Here is a 27,564-nt window from a genome sequence, read left to right as displayed (position 1 = left end):
TCTGACCACTTCCCTGAGGAGCCTGTTCCAGTGAAGAACCTTTCTCTAATATCCAACCTAAACTTCGCCTGACACAATTTCAGGCCATTCCCTCAGGTCCTGTCACTGGTCACCAGAGAGGAGAGATCAGTGTCTGCCCCTCCTCTTCCCCTCGTGAGGGAGTTGTAGACTGTGATGAGGTCTCCCTTCACTCTCCTCCGGGCTGAGCAGGCTCAGTCACTCCTCGTATGGCTCCTTGGGTTCGAGCCTGGCGGGAAGGAGGGAGGGTCTGAGGGGCCGCTGACGGAGCTGGGCGACTGCCCAGTTCAGCCGTTACCGCCGCCACCCTTCGAACTTCCCGCCCGCCGCCCGCGGCCACGCTGCGCGTTCGCCGCCGCACTTTCCAGGCTCTGCGGGCGGCGGAGGCGCTGGATGGCTGCGGCCTCTCTGCGTCCCCCCTCGGGCTGGTGTTGAGGGGGGCCGCTGGCCCGGTCCGCCGCACTCCCTGGGGTCCGCTCTGGGCTAGTGCCGCCGGCGGCTGCGGAGGCGAATCTGCCGAGCTCGTTCCGCCGCTAGCGCGGTTTGGGCGGTTGTCAGGGAGAAGCAAGATGGCGGCCGCGGCGGCGGAGGAGGACACGGAGCTGCGGGACCTGCTGGTGCAGACGCTGGAGAGCAGCGGGGTGCTCAATAAGATTAAGGTTGGGGAAGGAGAGCTTCCCGCCCAGCGGGGAGCGCTGGCTGGCGCCGGCGGCGGCTTGCATCCCTGCGGAGTGTTGGGGGGGCTGAGGCTTCCCGGGCTTCGTCCCTTCTCGCTCCCGCTTCCAGCCGGTGTTCCCGGCTGGGGCGCTCCCTCGGCGTCGCGGCCTGGCGGTGGCGCTTGCTTTCCCCGTGGTGCTCCCTGGCCATTCGTGGTGGAGCTGGTACGAGGGCCCCGGGCCTGACCGCCGCACGGGCTGTGCCCCGCGGGAATGCGGGATCCCCCGGGCGGGCAGAGGGACGGGAGCGCGGGGAGCCCGCCCCCGCCTGTGCGGGTTTGCCCTCGTAGGGACCGTGTGGCCTCAAGAGCCCCCTTGCTGCCGCTAAACTTAGGGCTGGGAGCATTCTGCTGCCGGGTGGTGCGGGACGGGGTGGATAGAGTTTATCCCTGCTTCGAAACGAAAAGCCCCTATTGAAAATTTCAAGCGAGTTACTGTGGGTCGCTATTTAAACACTTTCTCTTGAGTGTGGGTTGCTTGAGCTGTGCCTTGAAGGCTTGCTAAATCTGGAAACTCTCTGGAGATGCTACCTGCCTACAACGAACAAATAATGCCGTGTTAAGAAAATACACAGAACATAGTGGAGTGTACGCTACTTCCAAGTCTATGGTGTAGCCTGAACTTGTGTCCAAAAGGGTATGAAAATGGTTTCCATTACAAGCTTCCATCAATAACTAGTGTGTATAGTAGACAGCAATATAGGTAAGGAAGCCTAAAAATAGATGGGTTCCCTTCCATGCTAAAGGAGAGATGAAGTGAAGATTTCACATCAAGGACAGTGGTGTTTGTCCACAGTGCTGTGTTTTAAGCCTTCAGAGGTGGATGGTCATTGATACTTGAGGAACAGTTCAATAATTAAAATGGTTAATGGGAGTGAGAGCGTATTTGTGCGTGTACTTTGAAGTTTCCCGCATTTTGGACTAGTCATACTTTTCAACAAAAATATTAAAAACAGTGTTGTTCTTCCCTTTCAAATGGAGGATCCTTATTTAAACTTCCAAAGTAGATGAAGATTCTAGCTCATCTAACTGCAATTAGAGTAGGGAGACATTTTCTAACTAATGTCACATAGGCCTTTTGGGCCACCTGTTAACCACTCACATAGTGTTAAACAATGAAAGTATGGTGATAATAAAACTGTAATTAAGAAAAAAATTGCAAGGCAATTGGGTCACATTGAGCCCCTGAGCTGTAGTTTCTTAATTCCTGCCTTTGTGTAATGTGTAAATTATTGTACTACGCTTGCCAGTTCATTGAGTTTTGCGTAAATATATTTATTGTAGTTCACTATTCTATAATGCCAAAAGTGTGCGGCATGCGATATAGTGTAAGGTATCCTTAAGGCTAACTAGCAAAGGACTTAGAAAAATACAACCGGATTATGCCTTTTTTTATTACTAGGAGTTACTATTTAATAACTGGTATGCTTATGGCTGAGGCTGTTGATTGGAGGAATTCATGGTGGTTTTTTTCTTAGCTGGAAACCTTAACTGGCATGCGAGTTTGATGACTGTGTTGATTGATAGCATTAATGACTTACAGAATTTGTTCTGCTAGTATCTGACAAAAAGCCCATTGCTGGAAGAATTAAGGTTGAACAAGTCTTCTAAATTGTCGTCTTCTAATTGAAATTAGATTATACAATCCATTAAAAAAATTGCAGTCATTCTTTCATTGAAATAAATTAAACAGAATTGTGATCAATACTGTTTATGTATTGCGTGTTAATACTTTTTATTATGTGGTGAACCGAATGTTTACATGTTATCAAAAGTCTTTTTTTATACTTCAGAATGAGTACTGACCATTTGGGGGGGGGAGGGATTTATTGAAGTAGCTATATTAAAGAGAAAAATGTGGCCAGTGGTATGCATTGGTATGAAGCACTGTAGGTAATTACAGCTCTGGAAGGACTAGAATTTAAGGGGAATTATTTCAAGGGATGGAATGTATCAGGCAGTCAGGTAATACGTTTTATAGCATAATGACTGAGTAATTTTTAGAAAGAAACTTATTGTGATACCTTTGTTCTCTAATAAAGCATGATTTTATAATGGATTCCAGTTTATTAGTTTATTCTTATTTTGAGATTAATTTCTGGTGAGCATTGGTGTTGATGTAAATTATTTACCTGAAAAAAATGTTACTTGTACGACATTTTAAAAATATGTTTGGGATTTTTGAATTTACATTAGAGTTTGAGCACTAGAGTACTTAATGAAGTAATATTGTGAAAACTGGAAGATGTATAAATATATTTACCACTTGCAGTTAAGAATTTCCTGTATTCTCTAAGATGCAATATGTGTGTGTATATATATATGAAAATATATATGTAGTTTGTTAATCATTGGAATTAGTCTGATGGATAAGACAGCTTTCTAATGAATTCTGTAAACATACAGAATATAACTGTGAATATTTGGATATTTGTACTTTAGTGAAAATTATAGTGATTCTATGTGATAGTGTACAAATAGGGGTGTTGTGTCTTGAAGAGAATGTGATCTTTCTCCTAGGGATGCTGTCATCATCAGAGCAAGAGGAGCCATTATGCTTTTTACTGTGTTTCTTTGTTAGCTTATTTTGGTTCGGTTTGTATCTTTTAATCTCTTTTGTTTTGGAAAAATTAAGTTTATATTACCTGAATTTTGCATCTTCTCTGGAACTTGCTGTTGTTACAGATGTGAGGAAGGTTAGAATCACAAATCTCATATGCCTAGTAAAGCTTTTGGCCTGCTGATACTGCTAATTTCTTACTAATTTGCTTCAAAACATGGACAGCTGAGGTACTGGAAAATAATTTGATGCTAGATAAGATAAAAGTACTATTTTTTAAAATGAGCTGTTAACTGCATACATATAGGTCAGTTAAAATTGTCCTATTTGCTTTTGTATCTTCGTTCTATTTATCATAATGACCAGTGCTTTTAAGTGTCTTAGAATTACAAGCTGTCATGATGAACATGCTTTACACTACATTGTCATCTTTCTGCATGTTGTGATTGGTTACTTGTTTTAAAGTTATTCATACCAGAGAGTCAACTCATTTCTTGTAATCAAGGAGAATCATTAATTTTTTTTTAATATAACATCTATTTCTTTTTAGTTTTATAAGTTAAGTAAAATATAACCATCTATAATTATTTCAGGTAAACTAACTGAAATTCAACATCTAAATGTCAGTATGGTCCTCATAATATCATGCATGTATCCTGCTTTGGGAATATGAGAACGGGAACTTTTTGTGACATGCACCTGATAAATGTAGCTGTGGATATTTAAAGTTTATGATTTTAAGTGTTTACTACTTCCTTTGTGTTATGAATTCTTCCTTTTTCCAGCATTCGTCTTTACAATTTCATTGCCAGCAAGTTTAACTTTCTTAACCGATTTAGGCTGCTGACAAAAAATGGTCATGCAAACTACTTGACTGGTCTTGTTCTGTCGCAGATGTGGTCCTGCACTTCACTCATAAGAGAGAAGCAACATATACTTCACTGATATAAAGTATTAAGTTAGCAAAGTTCAGTGGTAAATGTGACGGTGGTTTAACAATATGAAATGGCAAATTACAGTTGATTATTTTCTGCGTAGGGGACAGGGTCAGACAAAACTGTCAGGGAGATGCTCCCATTGAGTCGTGAGGTTCAGAAAGGTCTTTATAAATTCCTCTGAGAGGAGTCTAGGTACAATGTGATTCCACTGCTAGTCCCAGACTCGGTCACCAGTTTATGTCTAAAGGATTATGTATGCACAATCAGTCCTTTATGTCACTTAGCCAAGATTTCAAAATTTAGCATGTGGTGGGGAGAGCACACCACCTTGTGCTCAAGGATGAGAACCTCACAGATATTGCAGATGGAGAGGGACAGGGTGGATACTGAGTAATATTCATAGTGAAGTTGCTGATTATGGTTTGGCACCAGCTTTGGATTTGTAATACATATCTGGTATGTATCAGACTGGTGCAGGCTTTTTAGCCTGATGCACACAGGGTTTTAGCCTGGGGTGATCAGCAGAGGTTAAACAGCTTCATGTTCTGCCATTGCTCTTTCCAGAGCAGTGCATCTGCTCTGTATCTACCAAGGTATATAACAGCCATTTTGGAGTTAGGAAGTGGAGGTGCTGAAAGTTGTGCAGGAAGCTGCCCATGTGCTGCTAATTTTTATATATGCAAGAGATGTTTTGGAGTCTGCAAGCAAGAGGTAGTTAGAGGCTACAGGTCATCTTTCATTCCTGGATGGTCTCTAATCTTTTTACTTCTCATCTGGTATCTGCTATTTAAGTTGCTGTGGATGGCTTTTATAAGCATAGTAAATCAGACTAATAACTTTGTTAAGGTGGGTGCTTGTTGTCTTCCTATTAAGAGCATATTTCCAAATTGGATTGGTGAGATGTCACCTCAAAAGTGTGTTTGGGGAGCTCTTGAGATACTAAGAACTGTTTTCCCTTGTTCCAGGGAACTGCAGGTTGAGGGAGCTGTTTTCCTGAACAGTACTTAGGATACCTGCAAAAGGCTCTATATTTAAAATGGGGTAAACTTGTCCAGGTTCTGAAGAGGGATACTATAATTCAGTGCGGAAAAGATACTTTCTTTCATGGACTACAAGCTTCTGATTTATAGTAAACAGCAATCAGTAAAAAGCAGTGTTGTCTGACGAGCTGTAAATGCCCAGGAGGAAAAGGGGAAACATTCTTTTGTTTCAAAACACTGACCCATACATTTCTCGAATACAGACATATACAGTCATATACAATGTTAGCCCTCCTCATTTTAGCTGAGTTCAGTGAAATCAAATTGCTGTCTCATTGACATGAGCTCTTGCCTGATAAAACTACTTAGAATGGGCATCTTCAGGGGATGAGAAAGAAGTCTGTAGGTTTGATGGATGGTAGACACTGCCACCTACCTTACTCATCAACGTCTGTCTCGGTTGACATAACCCTGTTTTATTGAAGCCTTGGGAAGGATATGGGTGGAGAATTTGATTATTAAGCTTTGCTCTGCTTTACTACTAGACTGTGAATAAAATTCTTCACGATGTCTTTGGATTATGTTGAAAACTGCTATCAGAATGAGTCAGTGTGGAATAGGGAAATGTGGAAAACGTGTTACAATCTGTTACAATGTGTTACAATGTGTTACAATCTGCAAGAGCAGATTGTAACAATGTATGGAACACAGTTTGGGTTGGTGCGGAAGGATACCAGAGCAAAGACAAATACAAACCGTTCACACTTGCTAAAAACAAAAGGAGTGTGAGAAGAATGATGTAAATGGATTAATCTATGCAGTTATATAAGCCTTTATATCTGCTGGTGGGAGCAAATTGCTATGGCCATACCTGATCTCAGTCTCTGGTGTTCAAATTCTCTGTGACTGGTCTCAAATCTTGAAAAGCCTATATGACATTATCCATCCTACTGATTATTATGATTCATCTTATATTAGGGTGATTATTCCTCTGTCCTCAGCTTTTTTATTATATTGCTTTCTACTTCCTTCTGCATGAACTTGAGAATTTTTGCCTTAATCTCGCACAGATTCTAGTGTATGGTTCCATGTCTAAATTTATCGAGATGATATTTTGAGAATATCTTGCTGTGATCTGAGCAGTGCCCACCTCAAAGGATGAACATCAGTGTGTCGTAGTGGTGCAAATCTTCCTTTTGGAGACAGTGCAGGAGAGTGTAACTTCAAGCATACTGTGATGCTTGCAGGATTGAAGGGTCGATCGAGGGGCTGCATATCTGTGGAAAGGCTTTAGGGGGATGTTCTAGATAATGCAGGTAAGAAAAAGGGAGATGTCATAAATACTGGTGGCATTATCTTCTAGTGATGAGCTCCTGACCTTAAGGTTATTAATTGGGCACTAAAGTAAATAAGGGTGAACCGGCTATTAGTGGGGAATGGCAACATCTGGGAGAAACTGACACTGTGTCATTAAATAAATCAGAAGAAAAGCACCTCAATTTGTAATTAAAAGCCACTGGATTGGACCTAAAGGAGTGGAGCAGGCAAACAATCCCAGTTATGTGAAAAAATAAAAAGACAGTTGTGATATTGTTCCAAAATCTCAAACAGGTCAGATTCTGTATCAACTGATGTATCGGCAACTACTTTCAGACAACTTTGTTCTAGAGTCCCATGATCCAGACCCTTAAGGGGGTTTACCCCTATCCACATGTAATGGCTGGTGTGTTTTATTTTGAACAGCTGTAGTAGCCAGTCGGGAATTCTTTGTTATTTTTATTGTCTTCTTATGTTAGTATATTTGGTTTCTGTGGCATAAGTGACAAAGAAAGCCTCACAAGCATGTTAAGTTTATCATAGTGGCATAGAACTAAATAAACAAGTTTTTAGCTGTTGGTGGGAAAGTTATATGTAAACTGATTTTGTAAGAATAATATTTAAATGAATGCAGTGTAAGAGGTTTTGACGTTTGAAAAGGTGTCGAAAGAGGGTTTTGCTTAAAAAGGAAGTGTTTGTTTTTCCCATGAAAGGATTTTTTTTTTTTTTTTTGGTGGGACAGAGCAGTTACAGGGTAATCCGTGTTTAGTTATCTCTTGTAATATACATGAGAAAGTCCAGACACTCTTCATACTGTTTTTATTCTTAGTTGTGGAAATAGATCTTTCTTTAAAACCCTGATTTCTTTTTTGCTCTTGAGAAAACTTTCATACACTGTCTTTTATAGTTTATTACTGCAATGTTGTCTAATGACTGAGTTAATCAAAATGTCAGATTAAGAGTTGATTAAGGTGGCAAACTACTTCATCAAATGTATGTTATCCATTTGATGCATTCAACAAAAGAAGTAGAGAAACTGTAGTGCTTACAAAAATTAAGTATGCAAGGTTTAAACTTAAATATTCAAAGTAGTCCGTAGAAGAATTCTGATTACTGATTGTAATATATTTAGAATTAGGTAAAACGTTACTACAGGAGTGTTTGAATGACTGAGATGCTCTTTTCCTTGAGAAATTCTGGTTTTTGCACATAATCTGACAAGAAATAGTAGGAATTTGTATATGTTAATGTTAACTTTTTAAATGGGCTATTATAAGCTATTTGTTCATGTTTCCTGAATGAATTGTAGATGAAGGATAGGTGTTTCAAAGCTGCCTGAAAGAGCTGGATGTTTAACTTTTGGAAGATATAATAGGACATAATGTAGGTGCTTTGGAATCTTTTTATGTACAAAGAAGTAATTTAGGAAGTCTTGTATCAAATTCTGCTTCCCTCTCCATGCTCCCTCCTCCTGCCTTGTTCTCAGACTGGAAACTATTATTTCTCTGCCTCAAGTCACACTGCCTGTAATCTTATGTGTTTTGATTGCACTGATGTAGATTACAGTTCATGCCAAGTTGCTTGAGGAGAAACAAATAGCTGTTAAGCTACTTGCTAGCTCTTTGCATTCTATTTGCATAGGGAAAACAGTGCTTATAAAAATGCTATTTGTTTTGTTTTTTACTTGGCAGGCAGAGTTACGAGCAGCTGTGTTTTTGGCATTAGAAGAACAAGAGAAAGTAGAGGTAAGAGAACCTTAAAAAATAATTCAGAAAAAAACATCCTGGTAGTTCTTCATGTAGAATTAAATATAATTGCTTTAATACGTTCTATTTGTGAAATGTAAGAAGATAAAAATATGTATTTCTGCATAAGAGCATGATGCATAAAGAACACAAAACAGGATTGTCAGGGTGTTTCCTGATGTTTTTAAATAGCCTTTTGAAATCGTACTTTTAAGTAACTGTGTCTGCTGGGTTTATATTGCTTCTGTCCAATTGACCAGAATAACTAAATGTATTCTCTATCAAATACTTATTTTAAAAAAGATATCTAGTTGACTGATCAAGATTTTCTCAAATCAGAATAATGTCTTTTGAAATTGAAAATATTATAGTGGGGGTTTTTGACAAGTGTATTGTGAAAGCAATGCAGTAAAATGCCAATGCTTTTGGTATTTGCCATAAGGATGTTGTAGGCTTGCTTCAGGATAATTTGCTTTAATACTTAAGGGTGAATTCTAAATTAGCAGATGGACTATGTATTGATACTTTGACAATATAATAATATTAAGGGAATGAGATACTATCAAGATTACATAGCAATACTGCTGTGGTATACAGACACTGGTCTTGTGACCTCTTCTGCTGCCAACATTGCTCCGTTTCCTGTGTCTTTTCATTTTCTAGAACTGGAGAGTAGAAAGTACTGTATGTTCATCCTCTGTTTCAAAGAGAGAGGAATGGAAAACTGTTCTATTCCTCCTCTACTGGTTAGATGGTTGTGCTCTTTCTGGAAAATTGCTTAACTGAAACAGACAGTATTGTGACATTAGTAAGGAGGAGAAGTAGTTATTCTATGATATGAGAATCCATATTCCAGAAATTTAGTGTAAAATTGTGGAAGGAGACATGATGGAAGAGTGATATAGGAGAACAGTGCCATCTCTTATGGGAAGCTTCAGCATATTATGGAGTGCCCAGAGAACAACCTCCCACACTATCTGGAGAATAATAGCACTGAAGAGAAATTTGCTGCAGTAGATTTCTGCTCACCATTTCTCCAAAAGCTTATAATTATATTTTAAATCTACACTGTAGATGCTGGAAGTATCTTAATACTTACCACTCCTCTGAATTCCTGAATATTAAGCATGGTAGATTTCCTTTTTTTCAGGCAGCACTTTCTTATGTGTGTGTTAGTATTTACAACTATAGTAATAAATACATATAGCGAATCCTTTTCTTACCCAGGACATTTTGATATGTCAAGAATGGCATTTAGAATTTGTTTTGAAAAATCCCTAAACAGTTCTGACAAACCCAAGCATAGCATATTGATTTATTTCAGTTTAAAAATTAAAGTTGGAGAGGGCAAATCTAACAAGGGAGAAAAAACCATTTCCATAATATCTTTGAAGATCTTTTAATTAATAGAAGATTAGTATTCGTTTGTGTACTAGTTATTAGCATGGTCCACACTGTCTAGAAGATTTGTAAATTTCTATTTTTTAAAAAGCTGGACTGAATTTTTTTAAACAAACTCCACACTATATTAGAGGAGCAACCTGGGAAGTTAACTGCTTACCTTACCTTTTTAATCATTAAGTAAGTAAAAATCATTAAGTAAGTAAAAATCAGTATGCTAGTAAGAATTTTGGTGAAATTATTTTAGCTCTGAGACAGATTTAATTTTCCTAAATAAATGTAGCTTTTACATGTAGGTAGTCGAATCAATACAAAGGTAGATTTTGAAGAAGTGAATTACATGTGTGAGGCATCATTGTGGAACAGAGTACAACAAAACATTATCTTGCTGTGGTTTTCAATTTCTTTCTAGCACAAAGATGAGGTTAATTACTGTTTGGTTTTTGCTTTTTGACAGAACAAAACACCTCTGGTAAATGAAAGCTTGAAAACTTTTTTAGGTACAAAAGATGGTAAGTTGTTTTTTTAGCATATACTTGTCAAAATAGTAAAAATAGGAAACAAAATATTAAATCTTTGAATCTTATTAACAGTACAGTCATCATGACATGCTTTTGTTCCTTTCAGATGTCATAATTACCATTCATTCAGAATAGAATTCAATCTATAATATTTGAACTTAATAGTGCTGAAATTGTATTTTTAATTAAGATGATTAATGCATTTAAATTAATATTTCATGATAACCGACGGTTTTGCTAACTCTGAGACATTCTAGACCAATAGAAACAGTAACCAGTGAAAACTGACTGTAGAGGTGCAGCAGTGAATAAACACATAGGAGAAATGTCAAAATGATGTTTTTTAAACAGCTGAATAGTTTAAAAAAAAAATCTTACACATGAATTTTGTAGGCAATCTCTATGCTCTTGAAGTATTATTGACTTAAATGATTTTGATGTAGTGGCTGGGTTAGATAATTTCGAGTTGGTATACAACTTTACTATGTGGTACTAGTTTGCTGAATGTCTAAATTATGTTATACTGAAACCATATTAATGTTAAATCTTTGAAGTAAGAATTCTATCTGGTGTATTTTTACTCTTATTTCCTTTTTAGGTCGCTTGGTAGCAGGTCTTGTTGCGGAATTTCTGCGGTTTTTCAATCTTGATTTTACACTGGCTGTTTTTCAGCCTGAATCAAGCACAGTAAGATGTACTGGTTTTATTTGTATGCTATGCTGACTGTTTGGACTGCGTGGCAATAAATAGAAAAACTGTAGCAGATTTATTTAAGCCACTTGCTTCTTTTTATAAGAAATAATTTTTTTTATGTTTAGTCTGTAAAAGTTACTTATTGTCATAAAGACACATTTTTCAGAAATGTGTGCTAATATGAGTATTTCCCTTTATTAAGAATCAATGCTTGATAATTATGAATTACCAAGTTAACAATTTTTGTGGAATCATATAATAGCATATGCAACAGAACATTCCTGCAACATTTTTTGCCACTAACTTTACTACGTCATAATAATAAGTTAGTATTGTTGCATGAAAATTAAAATAATGTCAGTAATGTACTCTAAGAGAAATTTCAGTGAAACAAAGGACTTTGTGCAGATATACTTGACAAAAAGTATAGTTCAGTTGTGAGGGACCAACAGGGATAGCATGCTAATGACAGATTCTTGCATATTTAAAACAACTTTGCATGATCTGTGACAAGTTCAGGTATAGATCAGAAGTAAATTATGCAATAAGTGGTATTTAAAAAGATGTGTAGATGTGGCACTTAGGGATATGGTTTAGTGGTGGACCTGATGATCTTAAGGGTCTTTCCCAACCTAAGTGATTCTATGATTTTATTGCTTTAGTCCACATGCAACAGGAAGTTTTAAATAATCAGTGTTTAGTCAAAATATAAGCTGTGTTAAATAAGACCAAAAAGCTTTTTTTATATTACAATATATTTTGTTTTCTGACAGTTATTTCTATGTTGTGATTCTTTTTTTAATTCTCCTTCAGCTAAATGGCCTTGATGGTCGAGAAAACTTAGCTCGAGATTTGGGAATTACAGAAGCAGAAGGTACTGTGGGTGGTCCCCTGTTGTTGGAGGTTGTTAGGAAGTGTCAGCAGAAAAAGATTTCAGGCAGTGGAGAAGTAAGTAGTATTAACATGTAATTTCTCTCTTTATTTATTAATTTTCATTTCAGTGATGATAAACTGAAATTAAGAACACTTGGCTATTGTTATATTACAGTGTTTCAGGTTGTTACTATATTATGCCTTCAACTTAACTTATCAGAGAGATAAGAGATAAACATTATGACAATTCTACTACTTTTAATGCCACCCTAGTACTCTTTACTAATATTCTGCCAAAACATAGTAGCACAGAGTGGAGCCAGGTGGGTATCAGTTTCTTCTCCTAGGCAACGAGCTGTAGGACAAGAGGGCACAGTCTTCAGCTGCTCCAGGGGAGGTTTAAGTTAGACATTAGGAAGAAGTTCTTTACAGAGAGAGTGATTGGACACTGGAATGGGCTGCCCAGGGAGGTGGTGGAGTCACCGTCCCTGGAGGTATTTAAGAAGAGACTGGATGTGGCACTTGGTGCCATGGTCTAGTAGACAAGGTGATGTTGGGTCAAAAGTTGGACTTATCTCAGAGGTCTTTTACAACCTAGTTGATTCTGTAATTCTGTGATTCAGATAAATGACACAAAACACTGTGTCACTTATTTTCTAGTTGCTAGTGTGATTTGATAACACTTCTATCGGTACCTATTTTCTTTGGCATACTTTTAATTTTAATATGACCTGAAAAGCTTACAAGGGGTTTTGTTGAAAACTTTAAAGCTCTTCTGAAAACATATGTATTTAAAATTAAATATATCAAAGTATTGAACATGAAGGCAATGACTGTAATATTGTTAATTAAATTAATGAAATCCAACCAATAGCATTTGATTGTGACTCAAAACGAAGTTCTTTACACCCAAGATGCATTCAGTACCCCAATGAAAGCTTCAATTCAGAAGTAGTTGTCATTGAGTTCTTGACATAGCAATTTTCTGTCACATGAAAGGAGTGTTTCCTCAAGCCCTTGGTGTTTGATCAGTCTGTCAGCACCCCAGGAAAGCTGATACCCTTGTTCCCCACCAGTCTGTCATTGTCCCATTATCGGGGCTCCACTGAACAGTGCTGCTGGATCAGAGGGAAGTTTGACTGACTCGTTCAGAGACAATACCAACGGTGTATTGGAGTCAAATCCTTTATTACAATTTGGAGACACTCTCTGGGATCTCTTCACTCTTAGTCAAATATGTTTGCTGCTGGAGACTGATAGCATCCTTGAAGGACTCGTGCTAAACAGTTTGTGGAATAACACGCTTTATTAATAAAAACACCGATATTAGAAAGTTGTGACAGGTTAATGTTTTAAGATTGTTCATGTTAACAAGTGACTGCAAAAACATATTTAAAGCATGACACCGACAAGCTCTAATCATAAACGAAAGCTAGCTCAAAATAATCACTTAGCACCCGTAGAATATGGTTCTTACCCAGTGGGGGAGAACACAGGTTCAGCTCATCAACTGATCCCAGAAGTTATGGTGGAGTCTTCCCTAACTTCTCCCTGTTCTAAGTTTACTTTTATACTATTACTTTACATTTAGGTGGAGCTTGAGTGACTCTAGTCATACACCCTTTTGTTACTGATTGGTGTAAGATTTTATCTCTCGCTCTTTAACTTATAGTCAATAAAATATGGAGTGCATGCTCAGTGAGGGGTGGTTGTACCTTGGAGGAGGGTGACTTTGAGATGGGCTTAGTATTACAATTAGATTATAATGAACCAAGTTCATCCAAGGAGAGAGATTTCGCCACAGTTGCTGCTTCAGCAGCAAGATGACATCTCATCTCTCCCTTGGTTGACAACTGCTATGTGATTTATCAGCTACATGGTACCATTGAGTTCCCCTCCCTACAAAGGTTACAACAGAGCTTGACCGCAGTATATCCACTCTGCTGCGCCCTCTGTTTCATCCCTCTTAGCATGCATTTGGGGTTGCAGGCTGTGTTGTGTGGGCAATCATTGTGCAATGTATTTCGTGCATGCCAACTGCGTTTCACCCTATAATTTCCATACTGTTGTAACTTCTGTTAGAATGTGAACATAATTTCCCAGTTTTCTCTTATTTTACGCCAGGTCATCTTCCCACAGACAATGTCACAGTTTGCATACTGTGCAAGTGAGGATGGTAGCCTTGTTTCTTGTTGGATGGAATTATGACAAAATTAAATATATTTTTTAATAAGTGTTTATGTGAAACTTTTAGGTGGCTCCAGTTCTGAGTGATAGCCAGTGCCCCACATCAAAATCATCTGATGGAAGGTCAAGTACACGTTCTATACCAAATAAGGTAGGATTGTTTATATATAATGAAAAGCTTCATGACATACATGAGAGGTAAAAGAGAGAACTCCTATGAAACTGCAGATATGATGGCATTCACTTAAATCATCTGCAATTTGAAAGTATTTCACTTTAGCAAAACTTTTATATATGAATTCAAGCAAAGACCAACTGTTGTGCTTGCAGGTTCTCAGATGACATAGTAGCAGCTTGTTGCCTCGGGGCCCAGAACAGAGAAGTAGCTGTAGCTTCCCCTTTATTCTAGTCAGGCTATCATTAAGCTCTTAATTTTCAACAACAATTCTGTTCCTCTAGGATATGAAATTAAAATACTGTTGTTGCTACCACTTACGGGTTTGAGTACTTCTTCTTGCCCTAGAAGAACTGAGCTGCTGCCAACAACTGAATGTGATTCTGTGACTGAGATAAAATGGCCTTGGTATGAAAAAGACCTACCAAAGTAATTTTAACTCTCATGGCCTATAATTTGAAAATTTTACTTCAGTCTTCTGAATGAAAGTTGATGACTGATAAAGAAACACTTGGGACATTACAGCTACATACCTGTTGGGTATCTGCATTAAACAATACTGTTGATTTTGTTTCAAAACTGTGCTGTTATTAGTGTGCAAAAAAGAAGTTAATGTAATAAATCTTTTTTCTGGTTTAATTTTAATAAGTCTAGGAGAAGATAAAATAGCAGTATTCCTTGCTAGATAGAAAAGTACTATGTCTGTAGATTTCTTTATTTGATAAGCAAGATCTTTTAAAATTGTTTGCTTTTATAGTAGGAGTGATCTAGATAGCATAGCAGTGCACAGGATGGAACAGAAGTTTTTTATGGCAGCAACATTAAACACTTTCTAAAGTGATAAAAGTTTTTTTCTCCCGTGTGATTCTTGATGATACTAATAAATTTATTAGTACTTCTCAGGAATTTGAGCTAACATTTTAAAAAGTGATGGTAGTTATATGTTGTCTGTTTATATTACCACTTAGAGTATTACCAGACATAAATACTTATTCCTTTCATTCTTTATCTTTCAAGGCTGCTGAAAACACTCAGAGTGATACCAGTGTCTCATCAGGGGAAGCAAGCAAAAGAAGCATTCATTTTCTGCCTAATGAAGCAAAACTAGATCCTCAACTAGAAAACAAAGACTTGAATACCAAAGAAAAAAGTGATGCAGTTGTGGATGAAGATGATGAAGAAGGAGACTCTTTCTTTGATGATCCTATACCCAAACCAGAAAGAACTTATGGCTGGTAGGTAACATGAATGTTCTACATAATACCAGGTTTGTTTTGTCCTCAGGATATTTGCAAACCTTTGAGAGCTAGTTGTTATTTGATTATTTGCACATGTAAGTGGAAGTGTTTAGATCTATTCTGTAACATTTTTTTCTGAAATGTGCATTTCTCTGACTATTCTTTGAAATGCACAGAGTGTCCTCTGGGATCTCTTGGGATGTACCTTGAGTGGAAAAACCTGAATCACTTCAAGGTGCATCAGTGAGGCTATAAAATGTTCCCAGCCTATTTCTTTGGTGGAATGAACAGGTATGAAGCACAGGGATCAGTGTTTCTTCTTGCAACAGAGCTACAGTGGTGATCTGTACTAAAAGAAGTGGACAGTGACAGGGATAGTGCTTTAAATATCTGTATGGCTTTGTAAGGAGGACAAAAATCAGTATAAACTGGCTCCATAAACTGTAATAATAAGAAGAATTTCTCACAGCTGAGGGTTTCTTCTTATGTTACAACACCTGTTGTGTGCAGTAAAATTTTCAGTGAAGTGTTGTTTCTTCTGCGTATGCCAATTTTGCAGATGCACCTGAAGCCCATTTTTTGTTGTTCATCTGTGGAGTCTGATGACTGAAAAATATCATTTGAAACAGGAGCTGTACAACAGCTTTGTTATAAAACTGAAAAACCTATCTTTGTGTTATCTTGTTGAGTTATCTTGAAGCCTAGTTTAGGTATCACTGTTGAGAATTGCTGCAGGATTATTTCATGGTGTTCTTTTTGCTGTGCTCAAATAATCAGATAATTGCTCCATTTTAGCAGAGATTAAGACGACATTGCAGAATCATTTGTAAGTCAGTTTGGAAGTAGCTCCCCTCATGTTGGCTTTCCCCCCCAACTATGTTGATAGTAGGGAGACCAGCATAAGCTTTTTTGTATTATTACTTCAGTAGATGCTTAATCTTAGAATGGGGTCCTTCTGGTACAGCACAAAGCAATCATGCCAGGTAGACTAGGTCTCTTTCTAGTAAATTAACAGACTCTTTGAGAAAAATTATTTGTAATACAGCTTTAGTTGAAGCAAATTTTTTTTCCTCAAAGAGCAGTGATTTTTCTCTGAAAAATATTGTGTGGTATTTATTTTCTCTTTTTCTTATTGTTAATATCAAGATTACAACTGTATCTGATTGCATTTACTCCTCTTTACTCAAGGGCTCATTTAACTAGCCTTTAACCAAAGTAGCAAGCGGTTTAAATGATAAATTGGGAAAATTAGAAAAGTCTGGAAAAACTCCTGCATAATAATATTTACACATTTCTTATTGTTTGAGAATTTTCATATGACAAGAAAGAAAATTCACGTTGAAACTAGGTAAACTGGATTTCTTTTAGAAGACCATCCAAGAAAGAGACTCTTAAATTATTTTTTAAAGTAAGCATCTTTTTTTCCTAGTAGGGAAATTCCCTACGGAAAAAACGATTTCTGAATTTTGTGTGTCTATAGTAGAGTCACAGTCCACCAGATAGTAATATGTAATGCATGATGTTATTATGATGTATGTATTCTAGTAAGGTCCCATAATAAGGTCTGCTGAATATGTTAATAGCAAATGAGCTAGAATCTGATGGTAACTAAGCTGTCTCTGCTGAATCTTTCACTTCTACCCTCCTGACAACTCCTCTAGAGGAGAAAAAAGAACATACTCTTCGGGCAAAATTTCTCTGTGGCACCTTGTGCTGGTGTGCCCGAGTCCCAAGGGGTAAATAAGTAGGAGAGGCACCAGCATCACTTGGTTTGCAACAACGTAATTTCCTCGTGGGAGCCTTGCCTGTTCCTGTAAGATGAGTGCACTGGAGAGGAAGGGAGCAAGCAGTTACTAAGGAGAGTATGAGAGATGATCCAGGTACTCATTGGCTCTAGATCTCTGACCCGTTGTTCAAAATTTTGAAGCATTTTAATGTGTGATGTTACACATGATGTTTTGGTGATCTAGATACAATGAGTGATTCAAATGTTGTCCATTATTATAGGAATGGAATCACAGCAGTAATGTTCTGGCAATACTAAATGTGAAAGTCTTGGTCTCTTTTAATTTGTGTTTCTTCATCCTTTGCTTGCAAGTAGAATTTGAACTAGGTAGTAACCAAGTGAACTTAAACATGTGATAATGAGATCTATCTTCCTGTAAGTGAGTCTGCTCTTAGAATTAATGTCTTCATCAGACATAATATCTTTTAGTTGTAAAACAAACTAAAGTTCTGATTTATACCTGAATCTTTCTTCTTTTGGCTGCATTTACATGTGGGGATAATGAAAGGTCCCTTGATAAAAATAGTGATGCTGATGAAGGTGCAGGAGCTCTGTCTGTGGGAGAAGACAGGAGGAAGTCTTTGCATGGGTGAGAAAGTGACTTTCTTAGTGGATGTTGTGCTTGACACTTGTGTCAGTAAACTGCCTACTGTTTTTAAGATAGCAGAATGAATAGTCCCGTCCCCTTGCTCTTTTTTGCTGTAATATTGCTGTTCTAGTTTTACGACAATTTAATAATAGAAAAGAAATGAACTGCACACATTTTACAGCTCTGTGGAGTACTTATTTATTTGGTTTGTTTTAGGAAAACTGAAGCCAGTAAAGCAGGAGGTCTAGCATCCCTTTCTGATGCACCACCTCTAAAAAGTGGGTTAAGCTCCCTGACTGGTGCACCTCTGATAAAGGAGTCTGATAGTAAGTTTTCATGTGTTTTTGTCTTTTGATGATTGTAGAAGATATTTCCTGTAATGAGTGAGCTACACATTCAGATGGAAATGTGATAGAGCATGTGGCCCCCTTCTGGTTGTAATGTGCTTTATAGTAATGCTTTCTTCACTGACTGATTGCATATTGGTTTTGATATATTATGCTACCATTGGGACATTTTATGTTTTGGAGCGTGAAATACTTATCTACATTCCTTTTATTGTGTGTATATAAAGCAGTTTTTATGAGTATGTAATTCTACTGCTCAGTTTTTAACCGAAATTGACTTACTCCTTCCTATTGTTATCTTACATTATTTGCACCAGTGCTTTAGGGGTATTTGCTTTCATGTTGTAAAACCTGATCCTGAGTACTGGGAAATTGTCCCTGTTTACTTCTCGTGTTTTTAAATGTTATGAGTTCAGACCTGAAAATTTAATATAATATTGCCATACTATACTGTAAAAGTATATAAGGTTGTTATAAAAAACGGTTGTTATAAATGGTTGATTGGTATGTTTAAGTGGGATCTTATTGAAGAGTCACCAGTCAGATTTCTGATATAAATGCTTTTGTTTACAGATTTGAATAAAAACTCTGTTTTGAAAGACCTGCGGTTGGTGAATGCAAAATTGGGATCACTAGAATTAGGTAAGTAACTGATAAATGTTAGGAAGCTCTGATATTTTTAATTGTAAATTCTGGCCCACCTTCTTAGAGCAATCTGAGAAACTGAAATACACATTGAACTAAAATCTTCAGCTTTTACTTCTGACATTCTGTTTGGCACCATTGTGAAGCTGACTGGAGTTAAGAGCAAGATGTGATCTAAAGGAATACAGAAAAGGGATAACTGGTGTCTTGTGGATTAGTGTTCTACACATGGAAAAAAATTTGATTCATTCTGTGCAAACATTTGCTAATACCAAGTGATGAATTTTGTTGTCTAGGTTTCTACAAAAAGAGTGGGTATATATTTGTGGCAAAAGATAGCTTGATAAGTATTACTGGTTTTCAGTTGCATATTTATTTGCCCTCCACATCTTTGAAAGTTGCTTGTTAGCTTTAGGTGCAATATGAAGATGTGACAGAAGAACAGTCAACATTCTTTCAAAATAGAGCTGCCAAGTATTTAAATTTTGTATTCAGCAATGTAGTCAGCATCCTGAAAATGTATGTTCAGTTTTGAAACAGTTTGTGTTAACAGTATTGAGATTAATTAAGGACAAATATCTTTCTAATCTGCACAAGTAATTTAATCTACTCCCACTTTTGCTGGTCATCAAACCATGTATTTTGGTGCAGGAATAGAGTCTTTTTTTTGCATTTCCCAAAAAGAAAACTTTTTTAATTAATAGCTTTTAAAACTTATTTAGGAAACGGAGATGATGATGAATATGCTGATGACTTCAACAGGTAAGAGAAGGATGATACCTCAGTAGCATTATAAGCATACCCACTAGCATATTTGAATTATTTCATATTTCAGACAGTCACTATTGCTGGAGTCTGTCAGTATTTCAGCATTCCTTTAAACTTCAATTTGCTATTTTAATAGGTTTAATTACGAGTTCAAAAACCAATGAACAGGTCACTTTTTGTATAGGGATAATGAGTTCCTTAAAAACCTAGTGCTAACTTTAAGACAATACTTGGTTCATTTTTTGGGAAAGGGATTTGAGATTTTTTTCCTGAACCATGCACTTAACAGTGTTTTAACACTTTAATTAATGCTATTAGTCAATGATTTTGTTATATGCTGAAATATTTAACTGGAAAGTAAAGCATTGTGGGTGCTCAGTAATAAATACTTAGCAACCTCATCCTTATGATGTGAAGGCACTGGTGTTGTAAAGTGCATGACAGAGGCCTAAGTACTTCTCAGTATTTATCATGGTTTCATCAAGGTAGAAAGCCATTAGTTGTTATGGGGTTTTAAGTAACTACATATTTAACTTGCTAGGAAATGAAATCTCAATCAAATGTCAGGTATAAAGTGAATGTCATACCTGGGTGTTTGAAAAGGAAGTCTTATTTCTATGATTTTGGTTTTCTTTCTCTTTAGTACTAGTCACCGCTCAGAAAAAAGTGATATCAGTATCGGAGAAGAAATAGATGAAATTTCTGTGGGAACAGAAGAGTCAAATGCCAGTGATAAAGTATGATTATTTTAAAATTGTTGTTCTTGGTAGTCTTCTTATCTTGTCTTGACTTTACTTCACAGAAGGTTAAAAATAATGTGCCATTATCCTACATTACTAGGTAACATATTAAGGTTGTATTATTTGTTGCATTCTGTATTTTTACACCTAGTATCCCTGCCAAGTTAGATACTATAATGATTAAAGGAAAAAACAACCCCACAACAGTTGTTCAGTAGCACAATTCACTATCTTTTTCTAGGCATATAAAATGTATTTGAGGCTGGTTTAGTACCCAGCATACAAAAGTCTTAAACCCACTATCTCAAGATCTGTCTGAGCATCTCCTAAAGGATTATGATATCTCGCTGAAAGAGCTTGAGGCCAAAAGGATAGGTTGCTATATGAAGGACTGCGTGACATAACACTGTTTTTGTGGTTTCTGAGTTTGCAATTTTATTTGTTTTCTAGCTCGAAAGCATCACGCAAGACCTTACCATTTCTCAGTTAAGTGACGTTGCAGATTATCTGGAAGATGTGGCATAGAATTGGACAACAAAAAATCTTTCATTGTGCTGGACTAGAAGACTGCTGTGGACTATTAATTTCAGACAATCACTTTTTGCTGGAATGTCCACTCCCTACTCTTGTGCCTTGTGTTTCAAAAGACTGTAGGTGGAGAAGGCATTTAAATATTCTTTACAAGAACTAAATGAAATAGTGTGTTCCCATTTGAGTCTGATATCAGAATTACTTTCTTCATTTGGTTCAGCCAAACCTTTTACAGCAGGATGTGGATTTTCCAAGCCGAATGTCCATTGCTGGCAGTGGGCATAATAAAAACCAGTTGATAGGAGAACATCAAGAAAGAGGCATGTGGCTTTATAGTGAACTTGCACTGTTATTTTAACAGTCCGATTTTTTTTTTAAAGATAACCAAAGCAAGAACCATCAAAGGTACTGGTTCAACTTACACATCTTTTAACACAATTTTATCAAGTCAGCATGTAGTACATATTTATGGTAACTCTAGCCACAATACCTGATTACTCCGGACTTACTTGAAACTGCTCTTTTACAGACTCTTCTGAAAGTTGGACTTTAACTTTTGTAAAGGCATATCAAATTGAGAGTATCTAAACTCTTAAATCTAAATTTAGCCATATTTAGGAGCTAAATTTAGCACTAGACTTAACTCAGAATATTCTTGTTTAAATGTTTGTCAGACCATTGATGTTAAGACCTAAGCTGTTTTTATGTATGATAATTTCATCAATGTTATCTGTTGTTAAATCACGAAAAGTAATTTTATTCACAAATCATTAACTAAATCTTATTGGGTTTTCTTAAGTTTTTAATGGGTTTTCTTAAGTTTTTAACAGTGTGGTAATGCTTTGTGGAGCTTTTATTTATTGAGGGCTCTTCATGTGCTGTAAGCTTACTTTCATTCTTGAAAATCCTTGTTAAGTAAAAATGAGCGCCAAAAAGTGAAACCACTTAACCCTGTTTTTCAGATTCTGACTGCTGTACAGAATTAAATGCAAATATTTAAAAATACCATACCGAAAACGTTACAGACACTAAGTTCTAGCTAAGAGCAAATTCTTGTATTTTCACGATACTCTTGCAAAACAGGGTCAGTAATGGAAACGTTGACAGTTCTTTAACGATACTGTACATGGCGCTGCTATAATATATAGGTCATGGACATTTGTAATACTGAAACAAGACTTCAAAATGTGCACTTTCTGAACATTGTGAACACATTTGGAAACTAGACATGTAAGTGAATATAAATAATTTAATTTTAACTTTTTTTCCTTTTTTTAGACTTTGTAATTTTTTTTTCAGGAACACTGTTGGCCTGTCATCAGTGATCACCACAGTGGAAGTAGCATGCTAAACTAAAGCCATTGGTTAAGCAGAGAAAGCTGCTACTATAACTGGAAGCTGACTTAAATCTTTTTTTGCACTGGGCCAGCAGGCCTGGAGCAGTGCTGGGAACTTAGGCTTGTACATTACATAAATGATTTGAGAGGAGAGAAAAAGTGTGCCTTTTATTTATGTGCACCCCAAAATAGCCAGCAAAAAAGCATCAGAATATTTGGTCATGCCGTTAACTTTTAACTTTGTGCCATATTGTAGCAGCTGAACACAGGAGAATTTTTTTCACCCCACAAAGTCCATGTGCCATAGACTTCAAATAGCAACAATGTTATATGATACAGCCTGTGTAAAAAATTCCTTTATGGATAGGGGAACCTGTGCCTCAAGGTACTATATATGAAAAGTTTGGGTTGGTATTTTTTCTTTACTTTTTCCTTTTTTTTTTTCCTTTTTTTTTCTTTCTTTTTTTAAGAGCAACAGCATATCTGAAGGAAATAAAATTCCACATGAACACCTGGGAACAATTGTTTTCTGGCATTCATTTTTAAAGTGTGTGGAATAAAGCAGAGGCAGTGTTGTTTGTTTTTTTTAAGTGTCTTAGAAAACACGATGTTCCATTACCTGTTAGCTGTAAGATATCTGGCAATTTATCATACCAAAAGAAACAAAAAGTTTATTAAATTATTTCTAATTACATTTGAAGATGTGGCCTTTTCAAAAACTAATTACATATTTTAAGTGTTAACATGACTTTTGTTAGCAGAGGAGTGTGTTCTCTTACGTTGGGAGTTAATGGCAAGCCTTGCACTTTGGCTCTAATTAAAGGAAATACCAAAAAGTGGTAAGTCTCTGTGCTGTTCCTCCTGTGAGCTTTTATTGAATTGTGTATAATAATTCAAATTGTAAAATAAAGCTATTATGCTGGCTAAATTGTGTCTTTGAGACTTCTTGAACCAAAAATCTTATCATTTAGACGAGTTCAGGAAACTCTGTGGGGTTTGAGGGGTTTTCATGAAAAATGCTTGTTAGAGGTATTTAAATATAACTGACAAGTTAAGCTCTCTTGAATGCTTGTTTCACTGTACAATTAAAACCACAGTGTTTAGTATTTCACATTAGGCTTCTCCCTGAAGGACCTAATGTAGTTGAGTAACCCACCTCAGATGTCTGTTAGAATTAACAACCAGAGCCCTGTCATAAAAGATGGGAACATTTCTGTGAGCAATGTGCTTCTGAGAAGCAAGTGTCTTAGAGGGTCACCTACGATTGCTCTGTGTAGTTCTGTATCAGCTAGGTCTGGTTAGAAATACTCTTTTTTGTTAACAGAGCTGGTTGCATTTCAAAAGAATTCCTTCCACTGTGCAAAGCAATGCATAAGCATAGCAGAAGAAGCATATGGCTGGCTGAGGAACTCCTGGCTGAGCTCATATGCAAAAAATTGTATGGAAGGTTGAAATGAGGATGGGGTAAAGGGATTACTGTGGAACTGCACAGGAATACAGGAATGGTACAAGGGACATCGAAGCTTGGCTGTAGCTGAAGCTAGCAATGGGTGTGAAGGCAGCAAGAAGGATTTGCACAAGTGCGGCAACAGTAAAGAAACATGAAAAAATAATACATGAGTCTGCTACTGAACAGAGTAGGTGACCCAGTAATGCAGGTAAAGAAAGAAAGACTTGAGGTACTGTTTCTTCTTCACCTCTGTTTCTGCAAGGTCTGCTGTCGGGCTTATTTGAAAGGTCATGGTGATCAAGGGACATTCCTGATATTATGTCTAGCTTTTAACAAAGTGAGAAAAGAGGGTCCAGCATGCTACAGGCCAGTCAGTCTCACCTCAGTCTGGAGGATGGTGATAGGGCTGGAGCATGTCATCTGTGAAATGCTGGGACTATTCTCACTGTAGAAGAGGAGGTAAAGGTGGGTGGTTAAGCTGTGGACTTCCATGCCCGTGATGGGCCATATGGAAGACACCTGGACTCTTCCTAGAGGTGTCCAATGAAAGAACAGTCAAATTGCATTGAGAGAAATTCCACCTGCATACATGAAATAAAATCTCAAAAAAATCACCATGAAAATGGTCCAGGACTTAGACCAGGACTCGGAGAGATTGTGAATTCTCCATCACTGGAAATTTTAAAAACTCAAATGGACAGACCCAGACCCACCTGATTGAGCTTTGAAGTTACATCTGCTTTGAGCAGGAGGCTGGACCACCAGAGAACACTTTCAATCAAATTATTTGATGATTCTATCAAAACAGACCTTTATATGGGAGATAAGTTATTATGGGGATAGACAGACTCCATCTGGCTGCCTCTGTGCGTGCAAACTACCTTGTTTGCATGTAGAAACAGTTTTGCTGCAGTTTATGGAAGTAGATGTTTACGTACATGCAAACTGTCCCACAGAGAAGGGCCAGCATTTGCAAATATGGTAATTTAACATTTAACATTTACTGTACTGTAAGGTTTTAAACCTTGTATCTTTGAAGAAATCTCTTGGAAAATGTGGACTTTAAAAGTAGTTGAATAGTGCCCTGTGTGAGTAACTGCAGCTGATCCTTACACTTGGGTCTATCTAAGTTTAAAAAGAAGCCGTAAGTTGTTTTTCAATTTCTTAACAGCTTTAGGTGTTTCGTTTCAATTGCTCAATGCTGTGTGGAAACCACAACAGATACAAGGTAGTAAAATCAGGTCATTCGCACAGTTCCCCTGTAAAAGTATCACATGCACCTTCATAGCAAGAAACGGCTTCTGTGGTGCCAAGTACCACTTTGAAAGAACCCAAGCTAATCCAGTTTGTACAAAGAAAATTAAATCAAGCACGTATGCATGAATTGAGAGTAGCTCAAAGAACAGTGAAGCTGAGAAGGCAATGGGTGGTAGCAGAGAGCAAGTTATGTAAAACTGACTGAAACAATAAGAGTGCTGGCAGCCAGCACCAGAGTGGTGTCTTGGTGCAGGAAACTCCCTTTGCATTGACAAAAGGATGACTGAAGCTGTGCTTCCTTCCCTGGAGCATGTGGCTGTGTTCTTGATAGTGAAGCAGATACCAGCTTGGGCAGTTTAGAGCAGGGAGAAGCAGATGAAAGGATTAATTTGAGTTAAAAAAAAAATCTGAAGAAATAACAGCATCATGTTAGAGATTGAGGAACACTTTGGTTTTGAAGAAGGAAGTCATAATCCCATTTGTAAAGAAAAGTTTAGAAGATGGACTTTAATTTTGGCTGTGGCCTGGTGTTGTAGGGAATATGCTAGAAAATCTGTTTGTTGGGAAAAGATTAAGAGATACGTGCCTGTAGCGGCTCATATAGACTATATGATCCCACAGCTCTGGCCCACTGTTCTTTATGTAACAGAAGTACCTTGTAACCCTACAGCTCTAGCAGTGCACAAAGCAGGTGCAGCTTATTTCAGTACAAACCATGTAAAGAGCCTGTGAAACACATGATTTTTAAAGGCAGCTTCATAATTGTCAGTCACTCCCCTCTTCCTTGTTAATGGTGGGAGTAGAACCGCAAATGTCCTCTTGCTGTGCCACAGCTTGTTCACCACCACAGCCAGCAACAGCCCGTCCCACCCTGCCCTGGGCTCTGGCTGTGCTGGGCAACTCAAGTTTGAGTGCAGTTCACAAAGAGGTGCCTGAGGGAGCAGGCTGTTTGTCTTTCTATGTCTTCTTTGCTGAAGAGCAGCATTTAAGGTCTGGTTCAGGCTTAAGGTCATGTACCTCATTCAAGGCTCAGTTTGTACCCAGCATTGGCCATTCGCACTCCTTCGGACTTTCAATCAAGGGATGGAGTCTCTGCAGTACAGCTACAAACCTGAAAGAAAAATGGGGTCACAAATATAGGTCAATTACCCATGCATCATGGAACAGGAAATCTTGCAGAACAGCTTTTTTTTGTTTGCTCATCTCCCCATGTATTTTGCTCTTATAGGCTTAAGATACATTCTTCTTTTTTTTTTTCTTTTTTTTTTTTTAATTCAAACTCATGTTGTTGTATACCAATGCTCTTACTGATCACCAAGGATCTGTTGGTCAGGGGAAGCAAACTAAGCACTGTCCAGTTGCATGGTCTTTTACAATAAATAGCATGTATACATTTACTTGTCCCTACTGCACTTTTGCTCAGGTTGACTGCTTTTTTTTTTCCTGTACAGTAGAGCCAAATTCTAATGAATCATTTTATTGTTACTTCATCCTCTCTGTACTGCCTTAGGGGTTAGAGAAGGGAATTGAAATAAACTTTCAACAGGCAAAACATATAAAAGAGTTCATTCAGATCAAGGAAAAATAATTGATTTGAGCTTATTTTCTCCCTCCTTGGTTCCAATAGTGCAGGAGTTCAGATGCTGAGCTGTGAGAAGCTGACACATAGCTAAAGACAGACTCCTTTTTTGAGTACAGCTGCCCCTTCCCTCCCCTGGCTTTTGTTCTTAAAATGAGGGTTTAATCTAAAACCACAGTAATCTGGTTTTTGCTACCAGCCTGGGGCACACAGATATTTGGAATAATCATTAGTGAACTGTGATCTTTATTTTAATAAATATGACCTTTCATAGAATTTAAGGCTCCAGCTCAAAAATGTGGCAATGCAGAAAAATCTCATGTGGTATAGAATTTGCCAGTGCTTTGGGAAAAGCAGAAATTTTGCCATTCAAGGTATTGCCCACGAGTGCAAGGTGCTAAGAGAATGCTCCATACTGAGCTTTCTGTCTGGGGAAAGACAGTGCCTTCTCTGTGCATCAGGTTGCACTGGGGAGTGGCATTTAATATTGTGATGTTAAACCTACTGAAGTAAGTGAAGGGACACTGATGCCTCTTAAGCCCTTGTCTTAACCTCTACCTGCAGAAAACTGCACATGTAGATAAAACTACATAAGCACAGATTTGTATCTAGTCTCAGTTAGGCATAGAAAGGGGGATGAAGGATAGTGGAGGATCCTCTGCTGCATATTTGGAGTCTGAACCGTCAGTGGTGAGGCAGTGTGGGATCAGTACTGAAGTCCTGGTGGAGTATAGTGAGGCATGCTCAGACTGTGTGGTGCAGAGCTGTTCTCGCTCCCCAGATTTGTACAGTGGTGTTAGCAGGAGGTTGGCTATTCTTCCTTCCCATTAGTTTGATGGTTTGTGAAAAGGTAAAAACCTCTCATCTCAGAGAAGCCCTCTTCATTCTTTACTCCTGAGGCCTGTCAAACTGGGAACTCAGACACTCTAAGCACAGCATAGGTAGCCACAAGATGGTTGCTTAAAAAATTCCTTGACTGATTGTTTCAAGCTCCTTCACTTTATATATGATTTGTTTCCTCTTCGGTTTCCTTTCTGGCTTTCTTCCTTTGTTGCCATTATTCCTTTGTGCCTCGAACTGAATCTTTCTCCCTCTGTTGCCCCTATACCCTCAATATCCCTGAATTGCCTCTGCTCATCCCGTCTCTTTCTCAGCTCCCAGAGGCACTTGTGTT

General features: G+C 37.7%; 1 protein-coding gene across 1 annotated transcript; it reads left to right on the top strand.

The window, feature by feature from the left end:
- Window positions 1-372: 372 nt before the first annotated feature.
- On the top strand, window positions 373-23,032 carry FGFR1OP (FGFR1 oncogene partner). Its single transcript, XM_017813763.1, has 12 exons — window positions 373-677; window positions 8,220-8,273; window positions 10,132-10,186; window positions 10,794-10,882; window positions 11,702-11,836; window positions 14,016-14,099; window positions 15,141-15,358; window positions 17,953-18,062; window positions 18,657-18,725; window positions 19,451-19,490; window positions 20,140-20,233; window positions 20,687-23,032. The coding sequence occupies exons 1-12, from the start codon at window positions 588-590 to the stop codon at window positions 20,759-20,761; spliced, it is 1,113 nt and encodes a 370-aa protein (XP_017669252.1). The 5' UTR covers window positions 373-587; the 3' UTR covers window positions 20,762-23,032.
- The last annotated feature ends 4,532 nt before the right edge of the window (window positions 23,033-27,564 follow it).

The sequence above is a fragment of the Lepidothrix coronata genome, unplaced genomic scaffold (assembly GCF_001604755.1).
Source record: "Lepidothrix coronata isolate B3197 unplaced genomic scaffold, Lepidothrix_coronata-1.0 Scaffold42, whole genome shotgun sequence".
Classification (NCBI taxonomy): Eukaryota; Metazoa; Chordata; class Aves; order Passeriformes; family Pipridae; genus Lepidothrix; species Lepidothrix coronata.
Note: the sequence above shows the minus strand (reverse complement) of the source record. Positions and strands in the feature narration are given on the sequence as shown.

What these genes read in the sequence shown, in the direction of transcription:
- FGFR1OP (XM_017813763.1), top strand. Translation starts at nt 588, where the DNA reads ATGGCGGCCGCGGCGGCGGAGGAGGACACGGAGCTGCGGGACCTGCTG. An exon ending in TTCAGCCTGAATCAAGCACA is followed by an intron (nt 10,883 to 11,701) that starts GTAAGATGTACT and finishes ATTCTCCTTCAG; the next exon opens with CTAAATGGCCTTGATGGTCG. An exon ending in CCAGAAAGAACTTATGGCTG is followed by an intron (nt 15,359 to 17,952) that starts GTAGGTAACATG and finishes GGTTTGTTTTAG; the next exon opens with GAAAACTGAAGCCAGTAAAG.